Source organism: Anarhichas minor, unplaced genomic scaffold (genome assembly GCF_050575085.1).
Source record: "Anarhichas minor isolate MPS153535 unplaced genomic scaffold, ASM5057508v1 ptg000003l, whole genome shotgun sequence".
Lineage (NCBI taxonomy): Eukaryota > Metazoa > Chordata > Actinopteri > Perciformes > Anarhichadidae > Anarhichas > Anarhichas minor.
Window position 1 is genome coordinate 472,693 of NW_027466449.1, and position 27,328 is coordinate 500,020.

The 27,328-nt window shown below is 47.9% G+C and overlaps 1 protein-coding gene across 1 annotated transcript in view; it reads right to left on the bottom strand.

The window, feature by feature from the left end:
* Nucleotides 1-27,328, bottom strand: part of agrn (agrin) — a 229,333-nt gene that overhangs the window by 28,713 nt on the left and 173,292 nt on the right. The window contains exons 10-20 of the mRNA XM_076092623.1: nt 26,821-27,021; nt 21,564-21,706; nt 20,725-20,830; nt 18,102-18,221; nt 17,342-17,506; nt 15,780-15,923; nt 13,914-14,038; nt 13,679-13,784; nt 8,739-9,173; nt 6,369-6,494; nt 2,783-2,910 (exon numbers count right to left, since the gene is read on the bottom strand). Of these exons, the coding sequence (XP_075948738.1) occupies nt 2,783-2,910; nt 6,369-6,494; nt 8,739-9,173; nt 13,679-13,784; nt 13,914-14,038; nt 15,780-15,923; nt 17,342-17,506; nt 18,102-18,221; nt 20,725-20,830; nt 21,564-21,706; nt 26,821-27,021 (1,799 nt within the window). The remainder of the gene's footprint in view (nt 1-2,782; nt 2,911-6,368; nt 6,495-8,738; nt 9,174-13,678; nt 13,785-13,913; nt 14,039-15,779; nt 15,924-17,341; nt 17,507-18,101; nt 18,222-20,724; nt 20,831-21,563; nt 21,707-26,820; nt 27,022-27,328) is intronic.

Sequence of the window (27,328 nt, forward strand, 5' to 3'; positions counted from 1 at the left end):
CAGAAGACTGTACTCTGTCTCCAAGGAAGAAAGGCCGCCGCTCAAATTGGGGTGCAGAGAAGAAACCTATCGGGTGTGGGTGCACAAATTGACATTTAGCTGCAGCCGTGGCATTAATTATAGAGACAAGTTTTCGGGAGGAGCTAAGATAAATGTCGTGCAACCCTGACATGAGCTCCTGATTAGTTTCGCTTCCGGTAACCAAGCGAACCCCCCCCCAATGTGTTTTTCAGCAGCTAGACTGAAGTTAGCCAGTAAATGTATTATTATATCTTGAAATTGAACCATTTTAATGCTAGTTACACATACAGTCAGTGTCACGGTGCTGGTGAATTAATCACATCCACACACTCGGGAGCAACATGAAACAGGAGGAAAATCCTCGTCCTCATTTCGGCTGCTGGTTGAGATCCCGGGAGCCGCGGGGGCCTGCTAACCCACTTTACCGGAGCATCCTCTGAGTGGATTTGTTTCCGTTGTTTGAACCCAGCGCTCCTCCACGCGCCCCGTCTGCTTCTCAAAAAAGATGCCTCCCATTCTGTGATGATTGTACGAAAGAGGCTTGTTCTGCTGGAGCTCTTGTGATTTGCGGTGGAAGTGATCATCTTTCGAGTTTCAGTTCACAGATTAATATAGTCATGGTTCGTCCATTTTCTGTTAGGCAATGCTAACGTTAATGTTTAACGTCTGCAGCAGAGTTACCAAGTCTACGTTGTTTTTAAGTTTTTTTTCCCCCTACTATGATATCGTACACCGTCAGACACTAGAGACGCGAGCACCAATGCAAGGAGCTGCTGATTCGGTCCGTGACACTGTTGATTCAGCACACTCAGTTCATCCTGAGGATTCAGATTATTCCCTTCATGAACTGAATGACTCCAATTTGTGGGCTGAGGTGTAAAAGCAAATTAGACGGGTCAATAATAAAAATCCTCCAAAGCCGGCTTAGCAATGTGAACGATGGACAAACACTGACCTACAGAGGGAAAGCTCCTGTTCTCTCACGTTCATTTATTTACCAATCGTAACCGGTTGCTACAGAAATGTGCTGCGGCTTGATTCTGTGTGTGTGTGTGTGTGTTAAAGTGAGTGCTGGAAGATGAAGAGGGGGCTGGCTGCTATCAAGTGGCACACCAGGTTTCAGAGGCGCCCAGGCTTGGAGTGTAACGAGCACACACACATACACACACACACACACACTCAAAAATCGCTGTGAGGTAGTAGATTAGGTCCCAGTGGGGGCTAGTGACACCGATTCAACAGCTAGTAGATGTGTACTGTGTATACAGACACAAACGCGGGTACACGCACACACACATCCCCATTTCATCAGAGGAGCGAGGCCCTGGCTTGACAACAGAGGCATTTGTTCAAAGGTCCGAGCTTAACCGAGAAAGCGGATTTCGAGCAGGCTGAACCGTGTACATGCTCTATGCCCGCCTCGGCCTCGGCTAACAGTGACCGGCATCTTGGCCATCCGAACCCACGAGACTCATATCCGGAGTAAAGGCTTGATTTTTCAAATATCTGTAACATCTTAATTAATCTCACATGAGATGCTGCGTTCTGAAGTGCTTGGCGAGGCGATTGACAAATTAGTCTTTGCGCGAGTCTGCAGAGAGCCGTTAGCTATTTTTATTTTTTAGAGTTCTCTTAATATACTTGAAGAGTTCTGGAAGCCTGGTGGAGGTTCTGTGCTTACTCAGCCCTAAAGCTTTTATGCTGTGCCTGAAGTTAAAAGAGTCTGCCAAATTATGTGGAAATCCTGAATCAGTCAGCAGAATATGTGAGGAAATTCGTAGTTTGACACACACACACACACACACACACACACACACACACACACTATCCGGTGAAGAGTCTTGTTTTGCTAGGATAACCGGGTAAAAGAAAATGGAATTCAAACACTATATTCAGTTTGCCAATACTCCCCTTTTATTAAAAATCAAGTATCAGCCAGGCTATGTTGTCTCCCACTGATATGATGTGTATGCTATAATAATATATATATTTTTTTATCATTGTTATTTTTCTATCAGATCTCCGTCCAGAGAAAGCACTCCAGCGCAGTGTGACAGAATATTACTCAGCAGCTTCAGGGGTGTCAAGTCTCTAAAACCTTGCAATGAAACCTGCCTGCCTCCCGGAGCTCAACGTTTGATTAGTCTGGCTCTAGGTGAAGGGCTTTAGTGTCTCGAGACGCTTTGAATGTTGTTCCAGAGGCTTGGGACTTCACTCTCGCCGTGAAGATTCTCGGGAAAAATGCAAGATTGAAAGCTAGACTATGTAACGTTTGCTGAACGGTCTCCACTGTGTGCAGAGGTGGCAATCGTCACTTGGGTCAGTTGCTTTACAGCGCTGTTAATTGAACAATCTAAACAAACTAAAAGAGGCTAAAATGACTCAGTAGAACTGGCGGAGATCTGTGTTCTCTGTTGGCTCCTCACAAGAGACACCTTTCACTTTACGTAGTCATTCGATCCATCAATAAAGTGCAAACGCATTGATAAGTGCAGCCTTAAAGACATCGTCATTACGGGATCTTGGATGAAAGCAAGTGAAATGGGACCAGGAAATGAACTGTTCATGTGACGTGCTTAAGTGTGATAACGTTAGCCTCCATAAGCTACTGGTCACGCCAGACCAAGTAAACCCTCTCAGCGTATTAAATCAAGTCAGAGTCTCATTTTAACAACGAAATGCAAGTTCATTTGGGAAAAACAACGTCTTTCGATGCAGATGTAGCCAACAAATATCACTAAGGCTACTTGAATGCACTTACAGCACTCTCTATGCTGCGGGCCGTCTCTCCGAACAGCTCAGACTTGGGGTCCTCCATCTCGCGGGTGTAGAAAATCTCCTGGCCCTCCACTTTGTCCAAGTGCAGGAAACCGCTGAACTTCATGGTGGCTGGAAGGAGAGGAGGCGAGGAAAGAGGATGTGACACAGAAACACCAACGCTCAAACCTTCGTCTATCACGCGGTTCCCGATGCCCTCACACGGTGCTCGTTTTTCGGGGTAGTGCCAGTTTCGGGTTAGTGATGGATTGTGTGTTTGTGTGTGTTTGACGAGGGGAGGTTAGTGAGTTTGTTGCTGATTGCGTGGGGGGTTTGAAGAGGGTCTGGAATTTTGGGTGGAGGTTGTGGTGGTGGAGGAGGTGGACTGTGAGACATGAGAGAAGGAAGGAAGGAAGGAACGAAGAAGCAAAGGGAAGGGAAGGTGGAAACATGGGCCAGTTTTACCAGACTGAGACTCATCCCAAAAGCTGGCCGAAGCATGGAGGGCTGGGTAAAAAGACAACAAGTTAGACAGACACACAAATACATGAAGAAAAAACAACACAGGCACTCTCAAAAGTGCCTTCTTCAGCAAAGAGTGAGCCTCCCTGTGCGACCTTGGGGGTTATGTTGTCCAACATTTATCAGCTCTATACAGTTTTTTTCCTGTACAGCTTTCAGAGAGACGGGAGCTTGAAATAAAGCTGAAAGCGGAGGGGATTTGTGTGCGTGTGCGAGGTGGAGAACGGAGGAGCGTGCGAGGCGCTGATGCCACGCTTCCACGCCGCTCGTAATCAGCAGAACAAATTGCCCAAATCAATCACGGCTGCCCCTGCCTGAGCAACGCGAGGGGGGGAACGGGAAGAGCACTTGTATGATTATCGTGAAAGATAGCCGTAATTGTCTCCTTAATGCCGCCAGATCGGTGACTGGCACAGCCTGGTAAAAAATTGCAGGAAGAGGACTGCAGACAGGCACCCGCCCCACTCGTGGTCCCCCCCCCCCCCCCCCCCCCCCCTCTGGTCTTTACAGTGCTTTCAGGGGGCAGCACACATCGATTCACATGCGGCGGCGGTGGCCATAAAAAACGAGGCAAATGGGCGAGGTTTGGCCGATAAGAGAGGGGGGGAGGAGGAGTGATCTGACTTTTAATCTGCTACGAAGACAAACAACAGAGAGGGGGATTTTCCGGCCCACTGCCGCGACGGACGTAACGAGAGAAAGAAAGAGAGGGATGAAAGGAGGGACAGAGCTATTTGACTTATCAGATGCTAGTGAACTGTAAAGTGTAATGGATTTGTCAGACTTTCACTGGCATATGGAAGAGTTTACAGTCGCTGGAGCTTTGCGTGTTATTAACTTCCACATGAGCATTTGCTGGTCATTATCTTTGACGTCGTATGGATGCCGCTGCCTCGTTTAAATGTGACATATGGAGGACCTGCAGAGATTTGATCAGACTAAGGGACCAGTGTTGCACTGAAGCCTACAGAGACCTCAGAGGAGGCTACCTCAATACCTGAACAAATGAACCCAGAATGATCTCCATGAGTGAGTGGACGTGTGGCCCCGAGCTCAACCTTGAGCCGCTTCACCGTTTGATGTTTCAAATAAAATGTGAAGATTGGTACAGCCGAAAATTAGTCCTTTTGCGTTTTGAGACCGCCGGGCGCACGTCAATACATCGGACGGTGCAGTGAGATGGCAGACGATTGATATTGTTGCGCGAGGGACGTGTCATTTCACTTCTAATGAGCAAAAAGGAGAAGAAAAAAAAAGATCGGGGCATATCGATCAGCCCATCGCCTCTGCCTGCTTTTATTGGTAACACTTGAGCTGAATGAAGTATTGATCGGCGGTGTGCCGTCATTGTTGGCTGTGATAAATATTTACAGGCTTTAGTGGATTTGTTACAACCGTTGTCTTACAGCCAAAAGCTGTCACAGGCGTGCGTGTACAGCACGTGATTCTGTCGTCTGGCTTTGGGGCCAAATTACATCAAATCCAACCTCAACAGACGTGGCGTTCCCTGTTTCACTTCTGTTTGGCTGTTAACTCCGTGAAACAAACAAACAGGCAGGCGGTCTGTGGAAGGCAAAAGGTGGCCTCGCATCTTCAGATCGCACTATGGATTGCGCGCTGCCGAACTCGTCTGGTTTATCGGAAGGATTTGGGACATTCGACGGGCCAGAAATGCAACTCTGCGCGCTAATTTGTGGCCTCAGCTCTTTCAAGTCATGGCCTGGTGCTTCCATGGGAGACGAGAAGAATCCCTCCTTTCACAATCAGTCAGACTAACACCGCCGGTGGGATGGGGATTGGGGGGGGGGAATCGAGGAGCATATGGGAGAAAGAAGCCCTTTATCTTTATGAACGGAGTCTGGCAGAAGGCGCTGATTGGTACAACAGCGCTCGTCGGCCTCTGGTAGTCTCTCGACTTTCTCGCTGCTCAACTCCAGAGAGAAATGAGCTGATGCAAGACTGGAGTGAGATTGACGGAGTTGAGGGGAGAGAGAGAGATATAGTTCAAGGGGGAGCTACCAAATGATAAAGAGAAGAAGTTGTGTGTGGGGAGATTAAATAATGAAGGAATAGAGACACTGATGGTTTTTCATAAACCGAGGCACATGGGCCCTAAAATATGACGATGACTCAGGGTACGACTAATATTAGAGTCAGTGTCGTCAAATTTATAACCACGGATTCCAGTTTTTTTAATTTTTATTTCCTGCCACCTGCCAATATGATCATTTACATATGAGGGTGGTGATTCATGAAAGCATCGCAGCGGAAAAAAAAATAGCACCTGTTCATCTGGTTGTTCAAGGCAGATGGCACAATATCACTATTCCTGAAGTAAACATTCAAAATATCGTGTTGATTCTCAATGCATCCAAAAAAAAAAAATGGCGGTTATAAATAGGAGAAAAGACGTTCGAAGAACAAAGATAGCATTCTGCGCAGTGATAATAAAAACAGTTGATTATTCACATGAGCTGTCAGCTCTAAACACTAAGAGCAACAGAATGTCAAAGTGGGAATTCTGGGATTTCGTTCCATGAGTTGGAAAAGCTACAAAGCTAAGCTAAAAGTTCATCCCTACAACATAAACGTGCTCAACAATTTGTGGTGCAGAACGCTCCCTTTGTCGAGACAAAGAAGGTGAATGTTATTATGCGAAAGCGCTAGGAAAATGCAAATAACCTTCGCTAAAACTATAAAGACGAGGTGTTAATAACACCAGCCGTTTCCCTCTGGTTCCAGCCTTTATGCTAAGCTAGGCTAACCCTCTCCCGGCTCCAGCTCCATGCTTAACACACGGGCATGAAAGTGGTACTGAACCTCTCATCTCGCTCTCAGAAAGAAAGCGTTATTGTCAAAAAGCGAACCGGAAGTGCTGCAGCGGTTTTACTGTAATCTTAGGACGTGGATGGCGAACCCCAGGAACATGAAATGACAACACGACATCATCTCTAATAATAGAGTACCTGCTAAACAGGAGGCAGACACACAGAGGAGGGAGAACAGGGTGATATAGAGGAAATATTAAAGGCAGAGAAAGTGCTCTCTGAAGAGGCTTCTGGACTTACAGGGGCAGTTGGCGCCCTCTGGAGTGCTGGACGGTGTCTTGCCGTTGGGGCAGCAGCCGAACTCCGTGTTGTCACAGGACGACCTGTCCTCGGCCATGGGCACAGTGGTGGATGCCAGCGTGGGATCTGGGGGAGATACATAGGACATCATAATAATTCATGAAGCTTTAGAAAATGCATAAATTCAAGCCAGCATATATCATTGAGAGCCAGAGGAGAGAGACTTGTTTAGACTCTGGCGATCGGCCGTGTTGCTGAGGTAAAGATCGGTTGTTTTCTCACAACTGGCTCTCGCCTCGGCAGATGGCCGTGAGTTTTCAGTCTGCTGACCTGTGATTGGACGCTAATAGAGGCATCTGTCGGGAGCGATTATATGGCATTTTCGTGGGAATTGATTTTACACCTGGAACTCATTTTGTCAGGCAGAGAACACATAATGGGCACTGTTGCTAGTCGTGTCACACACAGAGCACTTTATATGATGAGGGGATATGATAACAGCTCACTGCCGATTGGCTAGCACTTGCCTTCAAGGCTTCCCAGAAGAACAGAAAAAAAAAACCATACAGTCGTGTTTGTGTTACAGTCCCTGTATATCTGGCTATCTCGGGACATAAAAGACATTAAAGTGGCTGGGCTTTCTCCCTTTGAAGGATGACAGCGTGCAACGGCAGTGAAGCTCCGTCCTCGCTAATGATGGTGTTGGTGGGGGGGGTGTCTTGGTGGAAGCGGTGCGGTTTATGGCCGCACAGAGATTAGAAATAATCGTGGAGGCAAACAGCTAGGGGCTAAACAAGTCGTAAAGACGTCAGAGGCAAGGGACGTCCGGCTCAAGGACTCGCGGTCAAAGGAGGGGAGAGGAGGGAGGAGGGGGTTTATAGGGCATCTGTTGGCGTGCGGTCTGCAGATTTACAGATGCTGGGCTAGAGAGGAGAGCGCTGGTGGGGGGGGGGGGGGAAGAGGGCCGGTCACATTGGCAAGGGGACGCGGCATGACTCCAGTGGGAGCCATAAGAGCTGTCAAATAAATACACAGACACACACACACACACACACACACAAGGCCACAGATAAGAGAAGATTTCAACAGAGAGCGGATACAAAAACAGGTAGAAACGCACACCTCTGGCCTGCTCACATTTATACACTCAGACAGTGATATGTGCACTCAGAATTGGACAAACTCAGTGGCATGAGGAGCGGGAGATAAGACTAACACACACACACACACACACACACACACACACACACACACGCACACACACACAGACACAAAACAAAGATAAGACCTCAACATACATATACAAACAAACAAACACACAATTATGAAGACACAGATTAGTGTAGATTTAAATATCCATGTTGAAATCTGCCCTGTACGATCTGTGTACGTCAGCAAGAAAAACATCAGAGTATGCTTCGGTACACATTCACTCGCACACAAAACACACAGACGGCCACGAGACACCGGGTCTCCTTGGCAGACAGGCTACATGCCTCTCGCGCCACCGAGCACTCTGGTCAGCCTCTGACAAGAGAATAAATCTAAGACTCTGGGAGAGGGAGGACGAGGAGGAGGAAGAGCCGAGGAAGAGCACGCCGGGGCCACGCTGTTCCATCAATCCTGTCCTGTTACTGCGAGCTGTCAGGCGAGGTGGACGGATGGGTGGAAAACAACAAACAGAAAAATGAAAAAAAAGAAGGTCTGATTGAAAAGTCTCAGTCTTTCCCTTGTTGTCCCAGCACGAGGCCTCAGAAAGCGGCAGCCTGCTGTTACAGTCAGGAGGGCATGTCGAGAAAGATTTGAGACTAGTCATGTGACACGATACGCAGCCTCGACACACACACACACACACACACACATCTCAACCTCCCAGTCACATCGGCCTGTCAAGTCAGGCTCCAGAGATCCCCAGATGCGGGCCAGCAGTTTCATCTGGCCTGCCGAGAGTCTATTTTACAGAGCCTGGGTTTGTTTTTGCGAGCTGTTGAGAGCGAGCGCGCCGTTGGAATGGGAGGAAAGAGCATGGATGATGTAGCAACGGTGACCCATGCAGATACGTTCTTTTCTGACATTGAGATATACATCTTGTGCGAGTGGAAATGACACAAACGACATCTGTTTACAAAGACTCCTCTCCCCCCGCATGCCCAGCTTTGACATTTGTGTCCTCAAAGACAATTTGCATAGAGATAAAGAAGCCCGTGCTGATGTTAGCTTTCAATTAACAGATGATGGCATGGATGTGTTGGGATGTCAGCTAAGAAGAGACTATGACTTTGTCCAACCCCTTCTTGGGAGAAAGAAAAAGCCCCTCCCACACACCCCTCTAAGCATTATGGGTAATGAAGTGAAAGAGCAGTGATTTACCGACAGGCTCCTCTGCCCGACGGTCCTCCGTTGGGATGCCGCTACCTGCTTCCTCCTCCTGCTCCTCCTCCTGCTCCTCCTCTTCTTCGGTCTGGTCGTCCCCGCTTGGCTCCCCGCTGCCCGAGTCCTCGAAGGAGCTGGCGGCGGCGCTGGAGGGAACGGGTCGGCTGCGAGGGGAGTGGGCGGTGGCGGCGGACTGCGGCAGGATGGGGTTGGAGTGGCGGTGGTTTGCTCGGTTGTGCATGAGGGTGGAAAAGTGGGTGGTGGCCGGGGGCCGCCCGGTGGTCTCCGCCGCTTCCGTCCTCGGAGGCGGGATGGCCCACACCATGTTTGGGTGGAATGGGGCCGGGGTGGTGAGGGTGGCGGCGGCGGTGGAGTCGGGGGTGGTGGCGGAGGGGTTGGGGGTGGGTCGGTCTGCCGGCTCAGAGATGGTTTCTGGTGGAGGGAAGGGGAGGAAGCAAGGAATGGATGAATGACTGAGCAAAGATGAAAATGTTTTGATTTCGCTTCACATAACTCCATTACAACCTCGAACATCACACCAAAGGAAATAAATACAACATTAGCCAATGAAGCATAACAAAGCCACTCATCACAACCTACTGTTGACAATAACTTTTTACCTCTGAATTTACCGAATCATTATGTCCTTTTTAATGGTCCAACCCTCCTCCCTGATGCTTAACAATATCATTATGAAATTACATTAAAAAGAACACACTCACACACACACACTCACACACACACACACACACACACACACACACACTCACACACACACACTCACACACACACACACACACACACACACTCACACACACACACACTCACACACACACACACACACACACACACACACACACACACACACACACACACACACACACACATATGCAGACTCCTGTTTGTAAAAGCAACCTCTGATTAAAAACCCGCAATGGATGGGATGTCAAGAATCTTTATCTGACAGACCTTAAGTAATGAAAGTGCATCTATATGCAGACTGGATCAGTAATACGCCAACAGATGACGCACTGCATTCAGAGCTGTATGCACTGCAGTGGGTTTCGCCTGCAGATGAGTTATGTTGCCCAGACAGGGTTAAACTACTCCAGTCGGTGTCAATGCTTGTGTGGGCACACATATGGAATGTGTTTGTGTGCATGTGCCAATGCACATGAATTATACATCCATATTCAAATGCTGCCCTCCAGTAGCAAAGCTTTAATCACCAACAGCCAGTGCCTTCCGGTGATGAATGATTGATAGAAATGGGGCAAAAGAAGCCGGCTTTAACTCCGGCTTCAAAGACGGAGCGCTGCATGCTGCTCGCGGAGAGCATGAGCATCCGTCAACGCCACCGCAAACACGCTGCTGTTCAGACGCACACAGGCACGCACACAGGCACGCGCGCACACGCACACACACACACACACGCACACACACACACACACACACGCACACACACACACACACACACACACACACAAACATTTATTTAAAAATCCATCCAAATGAGGGAAGAGGGAAGAGAGAAGAGGCTCTCTGCAGAGAGACCGTCATGCAAAAAGCTGTGGTGCAAAAGGACAAACTGGCTGCGATAAAAGAACGATAAATAGGACAAAAACTCCTGAGGGGGGGAGGGGGGAGGGGGAGAAGAGAGTTGGCGGGGAGATGCTACGTTAAGAGAGCACTTCAGATTGAGCCGAGGCAAGCAGGCATGACAATACTGACGCTCATCCCACAGGTATAGGTGTGTGGGTGACAATGAACAGAAGATTAAAAAAAGACACACAAAAAAAACCCTATACTGCAGATTTGCGCCTCATTAGGATTTGCCTAACATAATGTGTAGGACTTAATTACACTGCTATAATCGCCTATTTGATTGGCAATTACTCACCGAGGTGCGAAATGCGATACCTAAAAAGCCCGGGAGACACTCGGGGGGTCAGCTTAGAGCTCGGCAGATATAGCTCCCCTCTATATACAGCAGAGCAGCGATGCTATCGCCAAGAACGGTGGCATGCGTTGCCTTTCCTCTTGGCTACACCTGTCAGTCAGGTGCCAAGCTTAGCGTCAGGCGGCTCGCTCCCTGGGAAGTATCTAATGTGTGTTTGTGTGTGTGTGTGTGTGCATATCTGGAGCAGCGAGCTCCGTGACATGGGATAAGGAAAGAAAAGAAACGCGTCTGAAAGAGGAAAGAGGGACTGGCAGCACAGTCTGTTCAGCTGATGCTCCTCTTAATGAGGTTTAACAGTCCCGTTTCTTGTGTGTGTGTGTGTGTGTGTGTGTGTGTGTGTGCTTATTTTCCTCTCAGTGGAGCAATGGACAGTTGTGTCACATGGTAGAGAGGGAAAAAAAATTAAAATAATCACTGTCATCTTGCCAACCGTGCAGTTATTGTTGAAAGCCGGTTATTACGATTGTTTGAGGTGTCAGCCGCGCTCAGTGAGGAGGAGGAGGACGAGGAGGAGGAATCTGGATACAGGAGATCGGAAGGGGGAAAGACGAGGAAACCGCAAGAGCCAAGAAGAAAATGATAAGAGAAAGGAAAAAAAAAAGAGCAGGTTAACAAAGCTATAGCGGGGGGAGAGTGTGGCAAGTCCAACAGTAGTGGGAACAGAATGAGGGATTGTGTAATGAGAGAAAATGGCAGGACACGGCGGGGAGATGGTGAAGGTAACAGACCCTAACACGCGGGGCGGTGGGCTCCCGATGCCATATGCTGGCATTCGCTGCCAATTTGCCACAAACCTACAGGTGATAACGCCATATGGGAGAGGCAGGTCATTGCCAACTTGGTGGCCATTTCCTCCCCCCCCCCCCCCCCCCCTCCGGCGTCAGAATTTGCTCATCGGTCCAAACGCCCTCCCTCTGATGCTTTATACAGCATAGCTCTAGAATTATTTTTTCTATGCTTGGTTGCTCAGATATGGCCTCATCTTTTGCTGAGCGAGAAAAACTCCCTCCCTATACACTCTGTAGCTGTGCTTTTTAGACTTCACAGAGAGCTGGGTAACATCACAGTTTCTTTTCTTTCTTGTCACAAGCAGAGCACATTTTAAGGAGCTTCTTCTTGCACGATTCTTTCACCAGTCTGCCCCATTAGTGGGCCCGACTGTGCTGCAGTAGTCGCACTATTACTACAGTAATAGCACTCTGTGGTATCGTAAAAAAGTTGCGACAGATCAATGATGTAAAAGAAAAGGATCAATAGTCGCTCATTTATGCAGGCCCTTTTGGCATTGCTGGTGAGGTCGCATAGCAGCTCAGCGAGCATCCGCGTGCCAGTGCTTGGAGGGCCTGGAGTCTGGGAGCACTGCATGTAAACAGTGGGAGGGGGGGCGGGGGGTGGGCAGAGCTGCACCGCGGCGAGGGGCAGAGGCAGAGCAAATGCTAATTCGCACCCAGCCACACGTGAAATGAGCTCGAGATCTAACCCCCCCCCCCCCCCGAGCCGACAGCGGTGGCGGCGGCGGAGCAGCTACCCGCAGTGCGACCGCATCCGGGGGAAAAGAAATTAAAAGATCTTCTGTGGCTGCTGGTGGGGCCCAAGAGCTCGCCTGTCTCTTCCTCCCCTGAGGATTCAATAGAGAGAGAGAGAGAGAGAGAGAGAGAGAGAGAGAGAGGTGTCTTGCCTTCTGTGTGCAGCAACGCTAGGTGAGGAATTACACACAACCCCGCATCTCTATTGCCAGGCAACAGAGGAATGTGAAACCAGACTGGATTTTGACTCCCCCCCCCCCTCCTGGTAACCCACGGGCACCGAATTTGCAAGTGCCAGATGTTCGGGGACTTATCAAAGCCTTGTCGATCACTGGCTGAGCATATTTTTGGATTCTTTATCCGTGTACCTGCAACCACAGCTTAACACAGACCGTGTCAACAGCCCGGCACCCCCCCTCCCCAACCCCCCCTTTGGATATGACCTAGTTTGGGCCTGAAAGAAAGTGCTCAAAGGGAGATAAAGAGGGCTGGTGACACGGTATTTGATCTGTGCCCACTGAGCAAAGAGGTTGAATGAACATTTTTCCACCCCAAAAAATGCAAGGCACCTGGCAGTGGCTCGTGGCCAGAAGCACACAGCTGGCACTCGTCTTCTTCCCCCCCCCCTGCTGAGCTTAGCCGGCGGCGTCTCTCTAGAACCCCGTTGTGAGTGCAAGCTGGCAGTCGGTGCGACAACTTCACTGTACATGAAAAACCCACGGCCTTTGGCGCGCGTCCCAGCGCCTGTTACACCGACCCAAACAATGTCCATCAGCATCTGGACCAAGCGGGCAAGACCTTTTACCTTTAACTCAGCACACACACACCGTGCTCTACATCCGCCGTCATACCCAATGAGCGGTGCGAGAGCAAAAAAGGAAGTGCCGTTGGTGTCTTGTGGGATCGCGAGACTTCAGTCAAAGCACAGAGCCGTTGTTTTCAAAACGCTACAACATCTCTCTCTCTCTTTCTTGCTCTAACTTTTCTCCAGAGTCACACGTTATATTTGCTCTCACCTGGCGGCGGTTCACGTGCAGAGGGAGGACGGGGCTTACTTTACCGTACTCTATGTACTAAATAGAAATAAAACTCAATAATAATAAGCTTGAGAAAGAGTATTACAAACAATGAAAAAGCAGAATCCTCAGAGAGAGAGAACCTTAAGACAAATAACTCCTTACATGCGAGTTTGATCTTGTCCATGAATCTGAAATATGTCTTTTGAGAAAAAAAATATCATGTATTTCTTGTAGACTCAAAATCAGTCAAGGTAACTCTGCATACACGTTGCTGTGACTTTACTTTGGGAGGAAGGAGGAAGGGAGGGAGGACAATGTGGGGCCCCGTGGCACTGGTCATTATCTTTTGATCGAGGGGGGGGGGGGGGGGGGGGGTGACACCAGTTCCAGACCGTGCGACGCGTGATGCATGGCGCCTACGACGGGGCTCACCTGTGCACTGTCCAAAGTGTTGCACTGTGACGTCCTCGTCCTGCCTGCAGGCTATGGTCCTCAGCTGGCACTGGTCGGCATAGGTCACCCCATCTGAGCCGCACACCTGCTCCACAGTGACAGAGACGGAGAGACGGGAACACACGTTAACTCCCCGCAGGCCACCGACACGATGTCTTCCCGTCGCAAAACTTCTTATTCCTTACTGTAAGTGCAGACGGTTTGAAAGACCCACCTTGCTTTTGTTTTTCTCATCGCAGTCGGGCGGGGGGCACTCGCAGTGGGCTTGGCCGTTCTCCTCCATGCAAGTAGCTCCGAAGAGGCACACTAACTCGTCGCATGAAGCCGGGGCCTCGGGACCTGTGGGAAGAAAGGGGGTCTGTGCTGTTACACGTTCCGTACGGTCCCATAATCACACAGCTCATAGCAACGGCAATGTGCATCTAAATTGGAAAGAAACATTTGCATGCATATTTAAAGCTAAACTTTCACAATTACAGAACGTCCTGCGTATGTTTACTAAAATATAAATGAGATTGATTTCTCAAAATCTATAAATCATTATTCAATATTAAGAGTAATGAAACCAAAAGAAGTGTTTCTGAGTCTGTAACACATTCATATACACTGTATGTTAATAGTAGAGCAACAGTCCAGCTGTTGATAACAGCTGTCGTCTTGCAGGTTGCCTTGGATCATGGTTGTGCCTAGTTGCCATGGTTCTGCCCCAAATTGCACCGCTACTATAACATTCCCATTATAATATATGTTCACAAGATATTTGTCATTTTTCTTTTATAGATTGTCTGTATTGTAAGTTATTCATTAGGTTATTCTGCACATACAACAGATGCGCGTCTGTCTGTCCTGTGAGAGGGATTCCTCCTCAGTTGCTCTGCCATTTTTTTGGGGGGGGGGGGGATTGTAAAGCCCGCTGAGGCAAATTTGTAATTTCTGATATTGGGCTGTATCAATAAAATTGACTTGGCTGTCGTATGTTTGCGTGAATAAAAACCAGCTCTCAGACTTCAAACCTGGTTTAATGACCAGGACGCAGCCACGACCCCCGACGCCTCGCACATCGAGATGGAGAAAGGGCTGCGAGATGGTTCCATTACCCCGGTGTGTTTTCCTCCTCTAAGTGACTGTCCTGTTTTTAGTGTCTTTACAACCACAGTCGTGCAGCGGTAATGTGATTTAAAAAAACGTCTCGTTACCTGAGCATCACACAGTGTGAATTATTCATGCTTTCATAGACCACAGCATTTTGCCTCAACTGCCTTACTGTATAAAAAAATTAATAAAAAGAGTTGTGTAAAGGTGTGCACTCAGGATATTTTTGCTCATTTTCTTTTTTTTCCCCTCCACAGATCTCTCCCGAAGCCCTCCAAAGGAGCGTTTGAAGCCTTGAAGTTGCCACTGCATGAGCTGCAGACGGGGAGCTCAGCCATCCACCTGCCGGGCTGCGAGTGTGGGGTCTTTGCATTGCTGCAACATCACGGAGGCTTAGAGTACCCCCCCCATCCCTTAGCTCCCGCTTTCATGTGCTACCACTCCTCTGTCTTTTCATCTAGCCGGGTGTGTGGCGGTGTGCCCCACCACTGTGCCGGGACTGCCGGCTTCATTAAGCTCTTGACTTCCAGTCGATATCTGATGGTGCATCTTAATCAAGAAGCTGCAGGCCCCCGCAGCGGGAACTAACCTTTCCCTCAACCGGCTTGTTTAGCTTGTGCAATCACTGGGGCTGTTTCCAGTTATTAATCCAAGTAATTAATAGTCCTCATGCAGAAGTATAAACATACACATGCGAGTGTCTAAAAATGGAGCGTGACGGCCCAGAAAATAAAATATCAATGGGCGACGTGTCGCGAACGTGTCATTTGTACACTCCAGTATTTTCCAAATCACTATGGATGAGCTGCCCTGCAGCCACTCTCTCCCTGTGCCAATAAACAGATGGATGTGAAGAGCAGACAGAGAGAGACGGGGCTGATCTCACGGATCAGACGGGCGGCGGACAAACACTTGAGAATGACGGGGAGGAGCCGTTTATGCGGTTCATCAACGCTCCACCGGTCGCCTTGGTACTCTCCCTTATTACCTTTGTCGCAGCCGTTCATGCCCATCTTGCTTCCGTCTGGACACACGTTGCACTTCATGCCCTTCACTCCCGTCTTGCAGGAACACAGACCCGACATCTGCTCGCAGTCGTCCCGGACCGAGCCCGTGGCGTCGCAGTTACACGCTGATGAAAAAAAAGAAGGACTGATGAGGAAACAAGTACCAGTTAGAGACAATGAGAGGAAAAGGGATGAGAATAGCTCGGTTTCTATTGTGTACACAGTTGGTTTGAGGCAACCTTAGCCTCTGAACTTTGCGTCAGATACATCCATGTCTTAAGAGTCGAGGGTGGTGAAAAGTTCACCCAGCCTTAGGGGCCACAGTCGGAGAGGAGGAGTGCGCAACAGAAACTCCAGAAAACAACCCCAGGGAAAGGACAGCGACCGCATCATGTTCCTAGAATCAATGATGTGCTGTATTTGTCCCGCCTCCTCTCCTGCTGGATCTGGTTTCGGTGTGCAGTCAGTGTGCTGTCTGCTTACTGTGGGTAAACCTTGTTAAGGTCAGGCCACGGGTGATGTACCTGCACACTTCCTGCTGTTGACTGAAAATGCTCTGCGGCGTTGGGAGGGTATCCTATGATACCGTAGCGGCGGGACACGAGCTGGTCACCATATTGCATTACACCAAGACAAACAAGGGGTCCTGACCCCCTTCTTCACTTGAATACAAATGAAAACACTTCGTTCAATACAGTTTTGACAGGACTAAAGGAAACAGTAGGATTTCTTTCTTCAAAACCTACGATCAAATAGTTAAGCTGAATATGTATCAGACGTAGGTAGTTTATCGACAGAAGCCGGTTATTTACTTTCAATTCAGTGAGAAATCTCTCTTTTAAATCTACCTCCAGTGGTATCTTGCCATGTCGATTTGGTTTTGTTTGTCCGGGTTTTGAGATATCTGTCTCAAAAGGTTCATGGCTCCATCCCAAAACTGTAAGTGGGGATTTTGTTTTGTTAAAAGATGTGGTTTCCAGAACCGGTTTCCCTGTTACGCTGGGTTCCCACAGCTAATAGTTTTAAAAAGGGACTATTTATTCCTTTGTTAGAAAGTAGTCTCTGTCCCCAGAGAGATCTATGGATTATCCAGAGTAACCAGGACATTGGTTTTGGGATGAACACAGTCCTCCCAAACAGTAAAAAGAGGGATCTCTCCTCTATTGTTTTTCCTGAGGTTTGCCCCTTTTAAAACTTTTTTTTTGAAGATAGTAAAATCCTCTGAAGCGAACTGATTTGAGGCTTTATTGGGCTATACAAATAGTAATAATTTATTCGACAATCCAAACAAAACCACAACCCTATGCGAGGCTGGATACCACTTGAAGTAACCGAGAAAATATGTTTGTTTTTTTGTAATTAGTTTGAACTGACCCTTCACGGAAAGAACGTATAAGGATGTCATAAGCAACATAAAAGCAGCATAAATACAGAGACTAGCGCTGCAACAAATTACTGCTCCTACTGCTGCGGTCACATGGAACAGTGAAGCGCAAGTGCATTTGCCCCAGTCGGCACAGGCACAAAGAAGAAGATTCCTTACGCGTGCAGCCGCTCATGTTCTCTGTCACGATGCCACGGAAGTTCCAGAAGCCCGGCTCGCAGCGGTCGCACTTCTGTCCCCCGACACCCGGCTTACAGGAGCACTGGCCCGTGGCCGGATCGCACGTCCCCTTGTAGGAGCCGTAGACATTACACTGACAGGTACCTGAGGAGAACAGAGCAACATTGATGCAGCTTCTACTCTGATACACACACACTGGTTTGTGCTTCTTCTAACTTTGAAATACCCTATCGTCACATAATCTACCACAGCTGAATTCTGCTAACTATGACGGAAATTCTGCATCAAAGATTCATGCTGGGCTCAGACGTTGGGTAAGCCCTATTCCACAAATAAAGAGGTGGATAAAGTGTGCTTAGGTGAGTTTCCTCTTTACTAAATCTCTGTATATCTTTATTTCTAAATCTGCATTTTCTCCATCCATACTGTGTCCCCTAGCTAACGGCTTGATGAGGCATTTCCCCCCCGTCTGCGTGATATCGTTCGTCAAGATCGTCGGATGAAGAGATCTTTCCTGTTGATACGGTGCAACATTATCATAATTATTCCTCGGATTAAGATGAAACGTTTTCAGCTCTGCAGCTCTGGTACGGTAATTGCAGTCAAGGACAATAAGTCCCATATGCTGAAATAGCCTGATAGTATCTAAAGTGTCACTTTTCTTTTTTGTGCGTGCACACAACAAACTCATATCACATGGAAGTTGCGGGGGTCAACGGGGACGTGGAAGGGGACTTACTGGGACATCCAGCCAGTCCGACTCCTAAGGCCGCCGTCACGTTGTCCTGGCAGCAGCCGTACATGGACAGACTGCAGTGCTGGGGGGGCGTCAGCTCAGGCAGAGATGTGGCTGAAATCGCTGATGAGATGGGAAAAAAAATAATACCAACAATGAGGGGAGGGGAGACGGGAGATGGCACAAGGAGAGAAAGAAGAACACCAACATTTAAGTCATTGCAGTGGGGGGGGGGGAGAGAACACAATCTCCGAGCAACATGTAACTTTTTTTTGCCAACAATGAGATTGGCTCGAGGGGCAGAGGTGGAGAGGCTGGCAGCCGGCTTCAAGATAACAATTCTATTTGCTACTTTCTCCACAATGGCTCAAAATTAGGGGGGGGGGGGGGGTGATGCTATTACCTCCAGTGAAAACAAACAATGGCGTTGCTGGTGAATGTGCGGCGGCTGACATTTACCACCTACGAAGAGGCATGTTCTCATCATTTGTTCTTGTCTAATATTACGGAATTGCAGTGCTGCCCTACAACCTTCCAAAAAAGAAAAAAAGAGAGAGACAGAAAGCCTGCTGCATAATGTGAAGGAATGTGCCAAGCAGTTCCTGTCTGTGCACGGTGCGTGGAGAGCTCCTTTGTCTAAGGATGCACCGGTATACAAACTAGTGCGACAGCTCTGACTAAAGAACCACATTCAACAAAATGTAAAATTAAAAAGGACAAATGTGTTCCCGAAACCTGGAGCTTCTCCAGAAATCGGAAGAGTCGCAACAAAACATGCAGTGAGAGGAACAAGGCGGTCTGTTTAATGGCCAAGGCAGAAATATAATTGTTCAAATTCTCTCCAGGCTTTGGGGTGAAAAGAAAAGTTGTAGAGATAGCGAGCAGAAATCTTCCCCCTCCACCATTTTCTTTTTTTCCTTCTCTGTCTCTCTCTATTCCCCTCCCGCTCTCTGTTTCTTGTGTTGCTCATTTAGAGTTTGGAGGCTGTAGATACAGGGGCCATAAATCACACTGTTACTGGTGTGGATATGAGCCTCAGCCTAATGGTGATGACTCGGCCCGCTCTTTTTCCAGTGCTTTCCCACTCCAGAGATGGGCTTTGGACACAGTTCATTTAACTCGCCTCTTTCCAGCGCTCCATTCGGCTATCTGTGCTGAGCCTATTAGGACAAGGGGAACTTTTAATTTCATATGTTCTTCCACCCTTCAAGGGTTTTTCCTCTTCAGTGGCCATTGCACAATGCAGCTCGCTGTGACGTGCAATATTACCCTCACATTTCTGCCGCTGTGCTTCCTCCGCTGCAGTGATTGTAGCCAGGCTTTTATATTCTCGCAGGGGCACATCTGCACGCGTTTGCTCGTCTAGTAAACCAATAAGTGTTTCTTTGGATTTGACTGAAATCCCGGACCCAGATTTGAGTTTTTAGGAAGCTACGAGAGATGGTTTGAAATGCCATCACAGGCAAACTTTCCCAATGCGCACGCAGCAGATGACACTGTTGACACCGTATGCAAAAGAGGTAACGTTTTTAAAAGCAGAACCACAAAAACACAAGGTTGCCTTCATGCTCAGCGGGCGGGAGCTGGCATGTTTTGATAAGCTTCTACAGTTGAGGTCAAATGAAGTTTCTCGTTACATACCTAATGTGGAGGGCAGTGAAATTCCCCAAGATCGGAGTTTTTCCCATTTGCCAATAGGAGAGGAGAGCCCAGAGCTCTCGCACCCATAGAGGGGCTCTTCAAAAAAGGATCGATTATCCACGGATGGAAGAGAGGCGTGACAGTCAGTGCCCAAGGAGGCCAGCTTAGGGAAGGGGAAGAATCTGTAGGGATATGTGTGAAAACACTGGTGAACCCCCTCTGTCTCACTCTGTCTTCAACTCTCTCCATCCTCCTCTATTTTACCCCCACGGGGAATCAAACCGGCTGGAATGATCACACGAAACCCCCTAAGTGCCTTTTGCTCTGCTCCCCGACCTGCGCTAGTAGCGGAGCAAAAGGCTCTTGATTTAACACAGCCACGGAGAGGACGAGGGCTAACCGTTGCTACTTAGCCGCTGATCGGACAACTATCCTGGCTGATGAATGCCATTCATTTACACGCAGAGAGAATGTTTTTCTTTTAATATTTTAGCAAGAGGAGCGAAGTGGCATCTCGAGGGTTAAGAAGCAAGCTTGTGAGCACAGGTTTTGTGGTGTATGTTGTCAGAACGTCCGGGGGCGGGGTAAGTCATCATTACCGCTATCAGCTCGATCCATACATGTGCCCGTGAGAGAGATTCTCATCTGTGCACGCCAGCCAGCCAGCCCCAGAGGAACGCTCCGTTTTCCAGATATGAACGAGAGCCTCGCTGAAAGGCCTCGAGTGTGTTGAGCCGACGTTCTCCGAGCATAAATATACACATGGTATTTAACCTTGACCTCCACCATTTCTTACGGCTACAGCGGTCACAGTGCGGAGAGACAAACAGCAGTGCTGTCGGAATTGTGTTCCAACAACAGGCTATTGCAACCCCGTCAATGGATGGAATGAGTGGAGAGATGGGATGTCGATGACAATGAGTCTTGGCGAGCGTGCTTGCGCACACTGTAATGACATTGACTCTGAGTGGTGTAATGTACCGACCTGCACAGGCTCCCTGATTCTGAATCAACAAGTGCTCTTGTTTCTCACATCTGGCCTTCTTCAGCTGGCACTCGTTGCTGTAATTTTTTCCATCTGAGCCACAAATCTACAAAGGAATCACAGAAAGTTGAGTGTTACATACGATGTCTGGTCACGTACAATTTCAACCCTTTCCCATTGTGTTTTCAGTTCATGAAAGTTAATTGGAACATTTTAGTCACCTAAAAATGTCTTATTTACGTTCTGGTTTTTTTTTCCGTTTTTTTCGTCAGTACCCTATATTTTTATTTACATTACTCAGAAGTGTTATCAGTTGACATGCCAATGGTACAATACATGTTCTAGGACCATTTTTTGTTATGCAAAACAAAACCATTTTATGCAGTTTTAAATGTTTTGGAGTGTTTGCCTGTATGTACAAAGGTTTTTCACACATGAAATATATCTGCATATGGATGGCACAGCACAGGGTCAGCGATTCAGTGTTGAAAGGACATTATGAGCCTGAGTATTGTCAAAAATGTAATAATAGTCTTTGTGTTTTCTCCTATTGTTTTTCTTCCCTCAAGTTTTGCCAATCCATGATGCTTTGGGTGTTTTAAAAATAAAGTATAATCTTGTCATGGAGCCAGTGAACCCAGTGGATTTATCTTATTTTTTAAAACTTATTATATTTGCACATTTTGCTTTCTAAATGATGTGCATGTATCCCTGATGAACTGTGGAGATGCAGCTCTCATATGTCCGATGTCTGAGTTACGACACTGAGTAAAGAAGTTCCGGACGCAAATTGCACTAAATGTGTTTTAAGGACAAAGCCACGCGTGTGGCGGCCTTACCGGGTTGTGAGGCACACTTTGGCAGGTGAAGTCACAGACGCAGCGGTCGTCCTCTGCGTCCTCGTCCCACGAGCCTCCGAACATGCGACAGCGGTCCTGCTCACAGCTCTCCGCGCCTGAGCCTGACCCTCCTGAGCCACAGTCTGCGTTTGCAAACACACCACAAAATACACAGCATCGTCAATCAAACACACGGGGGAGATGTCCCTTTATCAGTGCATCAGGCGGAGACAGGGTCCTGCTTTCATGTCTCTTTAAGTTAAGGCTACATTTACACATTAGGAGCACCACAAAGTGAGGATCATTTACATTTCCCTCACACTGGGGGTGGGGAGGGGGAACCAAAGGCGCTGCTGGTAGTGCAAGATAATGACCAACTGTAGTGAGGGAAAGAGATTGACTAAATAAATTAGACGCAACATCTCCGCACCACCAGCGAGGCATCCCTTTCATTCCAATTAAATCAGAGACAAAAAGGGGAGCGAATTATTAACTCTGGCCTCCAAGTGTGCAGAGAGAATAAGTGGCAAGGACTGCTCTATGGTTGCCTGACTCCTGATATGAGAATACAACTAATTGCAAAGTGTTCAGTAAAATCTAATTATCGCCTGAGACTTCAAAGAAAGTTGTCTTTAACTGTGACCCTGGAAGGCCTTTTGTTTGTTTTTAAAAGTGCACTTCTCTGGATCCAAGTAAGTGCGTTCCTGGTCCAGACCACGTCCAACAATCACCGGGGATTTGTGTTGCTCGAACAGAAGTGTTGTCAGTGATGAACCGTTGTGCACACGCTAGCACACGGTAAGCAATGAGTTTAATTTTTGGAAAAACAAAAATCGGGGGCTTTTGCAGAGTGCAGGCGGCAGACAGGGGGAGGATCCGGCTTTTGAAGCTGCAAATTTCACCTCTGGTGGAACTCCGGAGGGAGATTAGGTGCGACGTGAGCGAAAGCAGGGAATGAAAGCAGCGGCGCGGCAGATAGAGAGAATGTCAGACAGAGCGAGAGGCACCCCGTGGGCTGGCAGAAAGTTCATTTGAAACAAATCTGTTTATTCCAAAGAAGGAATGCAGTCCAACTGAAAGATCCCAACGACTCAAAATAAACATCAGATAACCAAGGTGTTATTTCTTCTTCCCGTCTGTGTTGATGCATCGCCTCTAATGGTGAAATCAATGTCGTAGTGATGGAAGTGCCACTTAGCATAACCCCATCTTCTAAAGTAGATTATGGAGCAGGTCACAGTGCAGGGGAGGGGCAGATGAAAGCCCCGGCTGTTCTTTTGACATGGCTCATCAGCAATGGGCTGTGACAGCTTCGAGTGGTCGATGTGGAGAGGCCGACATCCTCCACAAACATCAGGACTTGTTAAGGACTCGCTCCGTCTCCGTTTTGAGCCAGCAAAACCTCCGACCCACAATCCTCGAATCTGCTGCTGCGAGCTACTGAGCGATTGTGAACCCCAGTCGCGGTTAAACGTAACATTTTGTGACGGGGCTAATGCTCGGGGCTAATGGCTTTCAACTGCCTGGTGCCATTATCGCAGGTATCTGAAGGTTCCTAAGATGTCATCTGAAAAACGAGGTGTCGGCTGACTCCAGAACGGATCAGAAGAGGGAACGATAACAACTGGGGCGCCGGCAGCTACGTGTATCTGTGTACTGTACTACCAGCTCAGTGAGACACAGTGAAAGGGAAATGCAGGAGTAGTTCATTCATATTCCGCTCAGGCCTCCCTGACAGAGGCGAGATAAATAAATAAAAGAGGTAAGACATTAGAATGGAATAAATAAAAGTGAAGGGCGAAGGGGGGGTCCTAATTAGCTGGTGCTCTTTGATGTGCCCGCCACCCGCGCTGCTTATGAACCTTTCAATTAATACATCCCCAGCTAAGATGACTCCATCAGCTATTCTCTCTGCACTGCCCGTCCGTTGCTTTTTACTCAATCATGTCAGAAACCAGAGTCTATTTCGAGAGCTCCATTAAGAAGACAGAATTCAATGGCGGAGAGTAGAGAGGAAATGAATAGCATCAGAATAATGTCCAAGGAAGACAGAGAGGAAAGGAAAAAACACACATTACAAGGATTTGGCAGTGGAAAGGAAAAGAAGAGGGTTAATAAATGAGGACATGTGAGAAGCAGCAGAAGGTGTTTTGGTCGAGCAGATCCGTCGTGTCTACATCCGTGGCTTCCGGGAAGTGACCGATATCACTGCGGTACCTTCTGATAGCATGACCCGTGCGAGTGTCACCTTGGACATCTATCACTCTGAGCAAACCCTCCCTCGCCGCGGCGGCAAAAATCGAAGACGACAACGGCGCGATTCGCCGCTTTCGCTCCATCCATAAGCCGCTCGTACGGCCCGATGTTTGACGGGCATGACAGCTGTTGTTAGTCCAAATAAAGTTCCTGGAAACAGAAAGAGGGATGGAGCGCCGCGGGACGAGGCGTTTGGAGATGCTTAAGAGAGAAGGTCTTTTTTTTTATCTGTATGCCCTTTCATATCTTTCGGAGCCTTATTGATCCTATATGTGCATATTGATCCTCTATGTGCAGGGCGTGGGCCTCGCATCGCCGCGTTGATGCTGCACTCATAATCTTGTTTCTTAAATGTCTAGTCAATTAAAAAGGGCTGGGGGCCCCCGCAGGTGATGCACTGCTCTCAGTCGCCACTTTGTCAGTGTCGGCAAAAGAAGCTGAGACCAGGCCTACCCGGGTGTGAAATTAAACAGGTGATGAATTTCCCTGTATGGCCAACAGTGGGAACACTGTCATTTGTCATTACTGTTAAACAAAAGGCGGAAGAAAACAACTTCCATTTTTATACTCGCCGACCCCTCCCGCCCCCCCCCCCAGCAAGACTAATGAGGATGGTGTTTAAGTCAGGTCTGCGTCAGCGAATAAATCACATGTTCACTTCCTCTCCGGGCTTATCTTAGATATGAGGTATGGAGTAGGGGTTGGGCACACCGGTGATGTAGAGCTTTGCCGCTGTCCACAACACAGCCGGAAAATACTTAGTCTTAGGTCTCGTTTATTGTGGCAGACTGCTGTTAATACACGATATATACTATCAAAGCCTACCACCTGTACATCAAGGAGGGGGACAAATATATCAACCACAGATTCTTTTGACAGTAAGTAGCCAAAGAGAAGCCAATACACAGATATCTCGAGGGGGGGGACGGGACTCAGCAACTTGGTTTTGATCGTTTTACAATGACACCAGACTTCCTGTGGAGGGTCTGGGTCAGATTTGAGGGGGCTGAAAAGGAAGCGGGGACAGAGCCTGCAGATTTCACCCCATAGGGTGAAATTTATCGATCGCAGGCAATCCCACCTCGACCCCTATCTGTGAAAGCATCGGGGCCCCTTTTGTCGAGCGGCACAATTCCGGTGGAGAGGAGTGCAAAATACAGAGAGAAAGACATGAGTGGGTGGGATGGCATGGAGCGACAGGGAGAAAAAAGAGAGAGAGAGAGAGAGAGAGAGAGAGAAAGATCCTTTTGTGTAAGCCTGATGGTTTTCTCTGAATCAAAATGAGCAACTGAAAAAAAGGGATGTTCAGAGGCGGTATGAGAGAGAAAGAGAATGAAAAAACACACACAAGCGCAGCAATGCCCTTGGGGAGGTAGAAGAGAGCCGTTTTGCCTGATACAAGACAACCAACAGAAAGAGGACAGAGCGTCTGTGTGTGTGTGTGTGTGTGTGTGTGGTGAGAGCGAGTCTGCATACAGTTTCACATTTCTTCACGCTCCACATACAAAAAAGGTCACTCTTCTCAGTCAATGGAATGATGTTAAATCGACCACAAGGAGCTTTGGCGGCACGATTCGCCTCAGAGGCCCTGGGCCACTACGGTAGACAATGGTAGGAAGAGACAAAAAAAGAAAGAAAGACAAAAAAAAGAAAAAACCCGCTGGCTAGCAATCAAAACGGAAGAGGATTCCTCTCATCTCTATTTGCTCTGTCCTCCATCTATCCTCTCTTTTCTTCTCTCCAGCCATCCCTCCTGCTGGCAGGTGTAATCTGCTACCCTTCACACCTTGTCAGAGGATGACTGCGTTCGCCGTGACGACCCACCAGCCACAGAGGGGGGGGGGGGGGGGGGGGGCATGACAACCAGAGGTTGGCGTGCCGCTCCCTCCAGAGTCGTCGTCGGACGGGCCCGAGCGAGAGAGACCGTGATGCCCTGCGTCGGCCTGTCAGCGCAGATCAAGATATGATTTTGCACGGTGAATTAGATCTCATTTATTCAGCGCGACAGAGTATGCAGGCGTGGAAAATCGACGACACTCACGTTAAGTGCCGTCGGTCACACACTTAAAAGCATAATTGGATGGCGGGGCTCGATAAAATGTGTACCGTGAATTCTCCAATAAAAGCCAGCGCAAAACAAACAACACTGATAAAAGCAGATCGAAACTACTTGTTCTGTCATGGCTCCTGCGTTAAACGCTGTGAGCTAACCAGGGAGGCACGCAGGGCCGGCCCGGCTATATCAACAAAGCACAGAGAAGCTTGGATTACAACAGGTAGACATTACTCCACTACAGTATATCTTTACAATAGTTGTTGGCTGCTAGCTTATATTAATGCTCTGAATACTGTTCTCATTCACCTATATACTTCAATCACTCTTTTGTTCAGTGTTCAGCTATTGAGAGGGAAACTGAACACTTTCCTGCAGATCTTTCACATTAAAAGTCCACTAGGAAATGTTTTTTATGTCTTAAAAGGTGCAAGAACTGTTAAGTTGACGGTAGAATGGGGAAAGATCCATAAATGACTAAAAGCAGCTACATCAAAATAAGAGAAGAAGCAAACAAGAAAACAGGGAGGCTTCTTACTGAGATATGATACAATATATATATATATATAAAAGGCTCAATTACTAATAAAGGTTGCTTCTAATATGAGCCTGATTTTGCCTGCAGGTGAGGTTAATAAAGAAGCTAGCAAGTATTTGAGAATTTACTGTAGCAGGAGAAATGAAAGGTAAAAAAAAAAGACAGCCAAAGCATGAGCACGAAAACTTAATCACCCAGAATTCATTTCTGTTCCAGGTTATGTTGACTGACACGCAGCATGACTTTCCCTTCATCCTGTGCTGTGTTAGCCTGCTGGTGGCATGTGCAACCATTATTAAAATCCACACATCACTGCATGCTGTGCCACAGGTCAGTTGCTAAAGATAATTACACCATTTTAATGGCCGATTGGTTTACATAATCACACCATTTCAAAGTCCATTTCCTACCTTCATCGCAGCTGCCGGACTTTGCCACATGAATTCTCCTCTGCTGCTTGCAGGAGGACGTGCGGAGTTCACACTCGTTGTTGTAGGTGGCGCCATCGCTCCCGCACACCGGGGAGAAGGCCTCGCCTGAGCAGGGCGGGCACTCGCACGTATTCTGAACGCACCGGGCCCCCCAGGCACAAACAGTGTTGCCGCATGTTTCTAGAATCAGAGTGCAATGGGTTAATGCAATGTTCATGCAATGTTTTGATGTATTTCATTCACAACAGACCTTAGAATGCATCTTTAAATGAGATTTCCCCTGGCTTTTCCTAATTGCCATGCATGCCACTTCCTCCCTTAAAACTGACATATACTCGCTCCCCGAGTGACTCTCCATCTGTCAAAGTTTGTTAGAATATGAACTGTCTGCCTGCGGCTGTACGAGGTCTCTGTTGGGCTCTACTTTTATTTTGGAAATTTAATTTAGGGAAAAATACCTCCGTAAATCTGTCTGTGTTGTACTTAT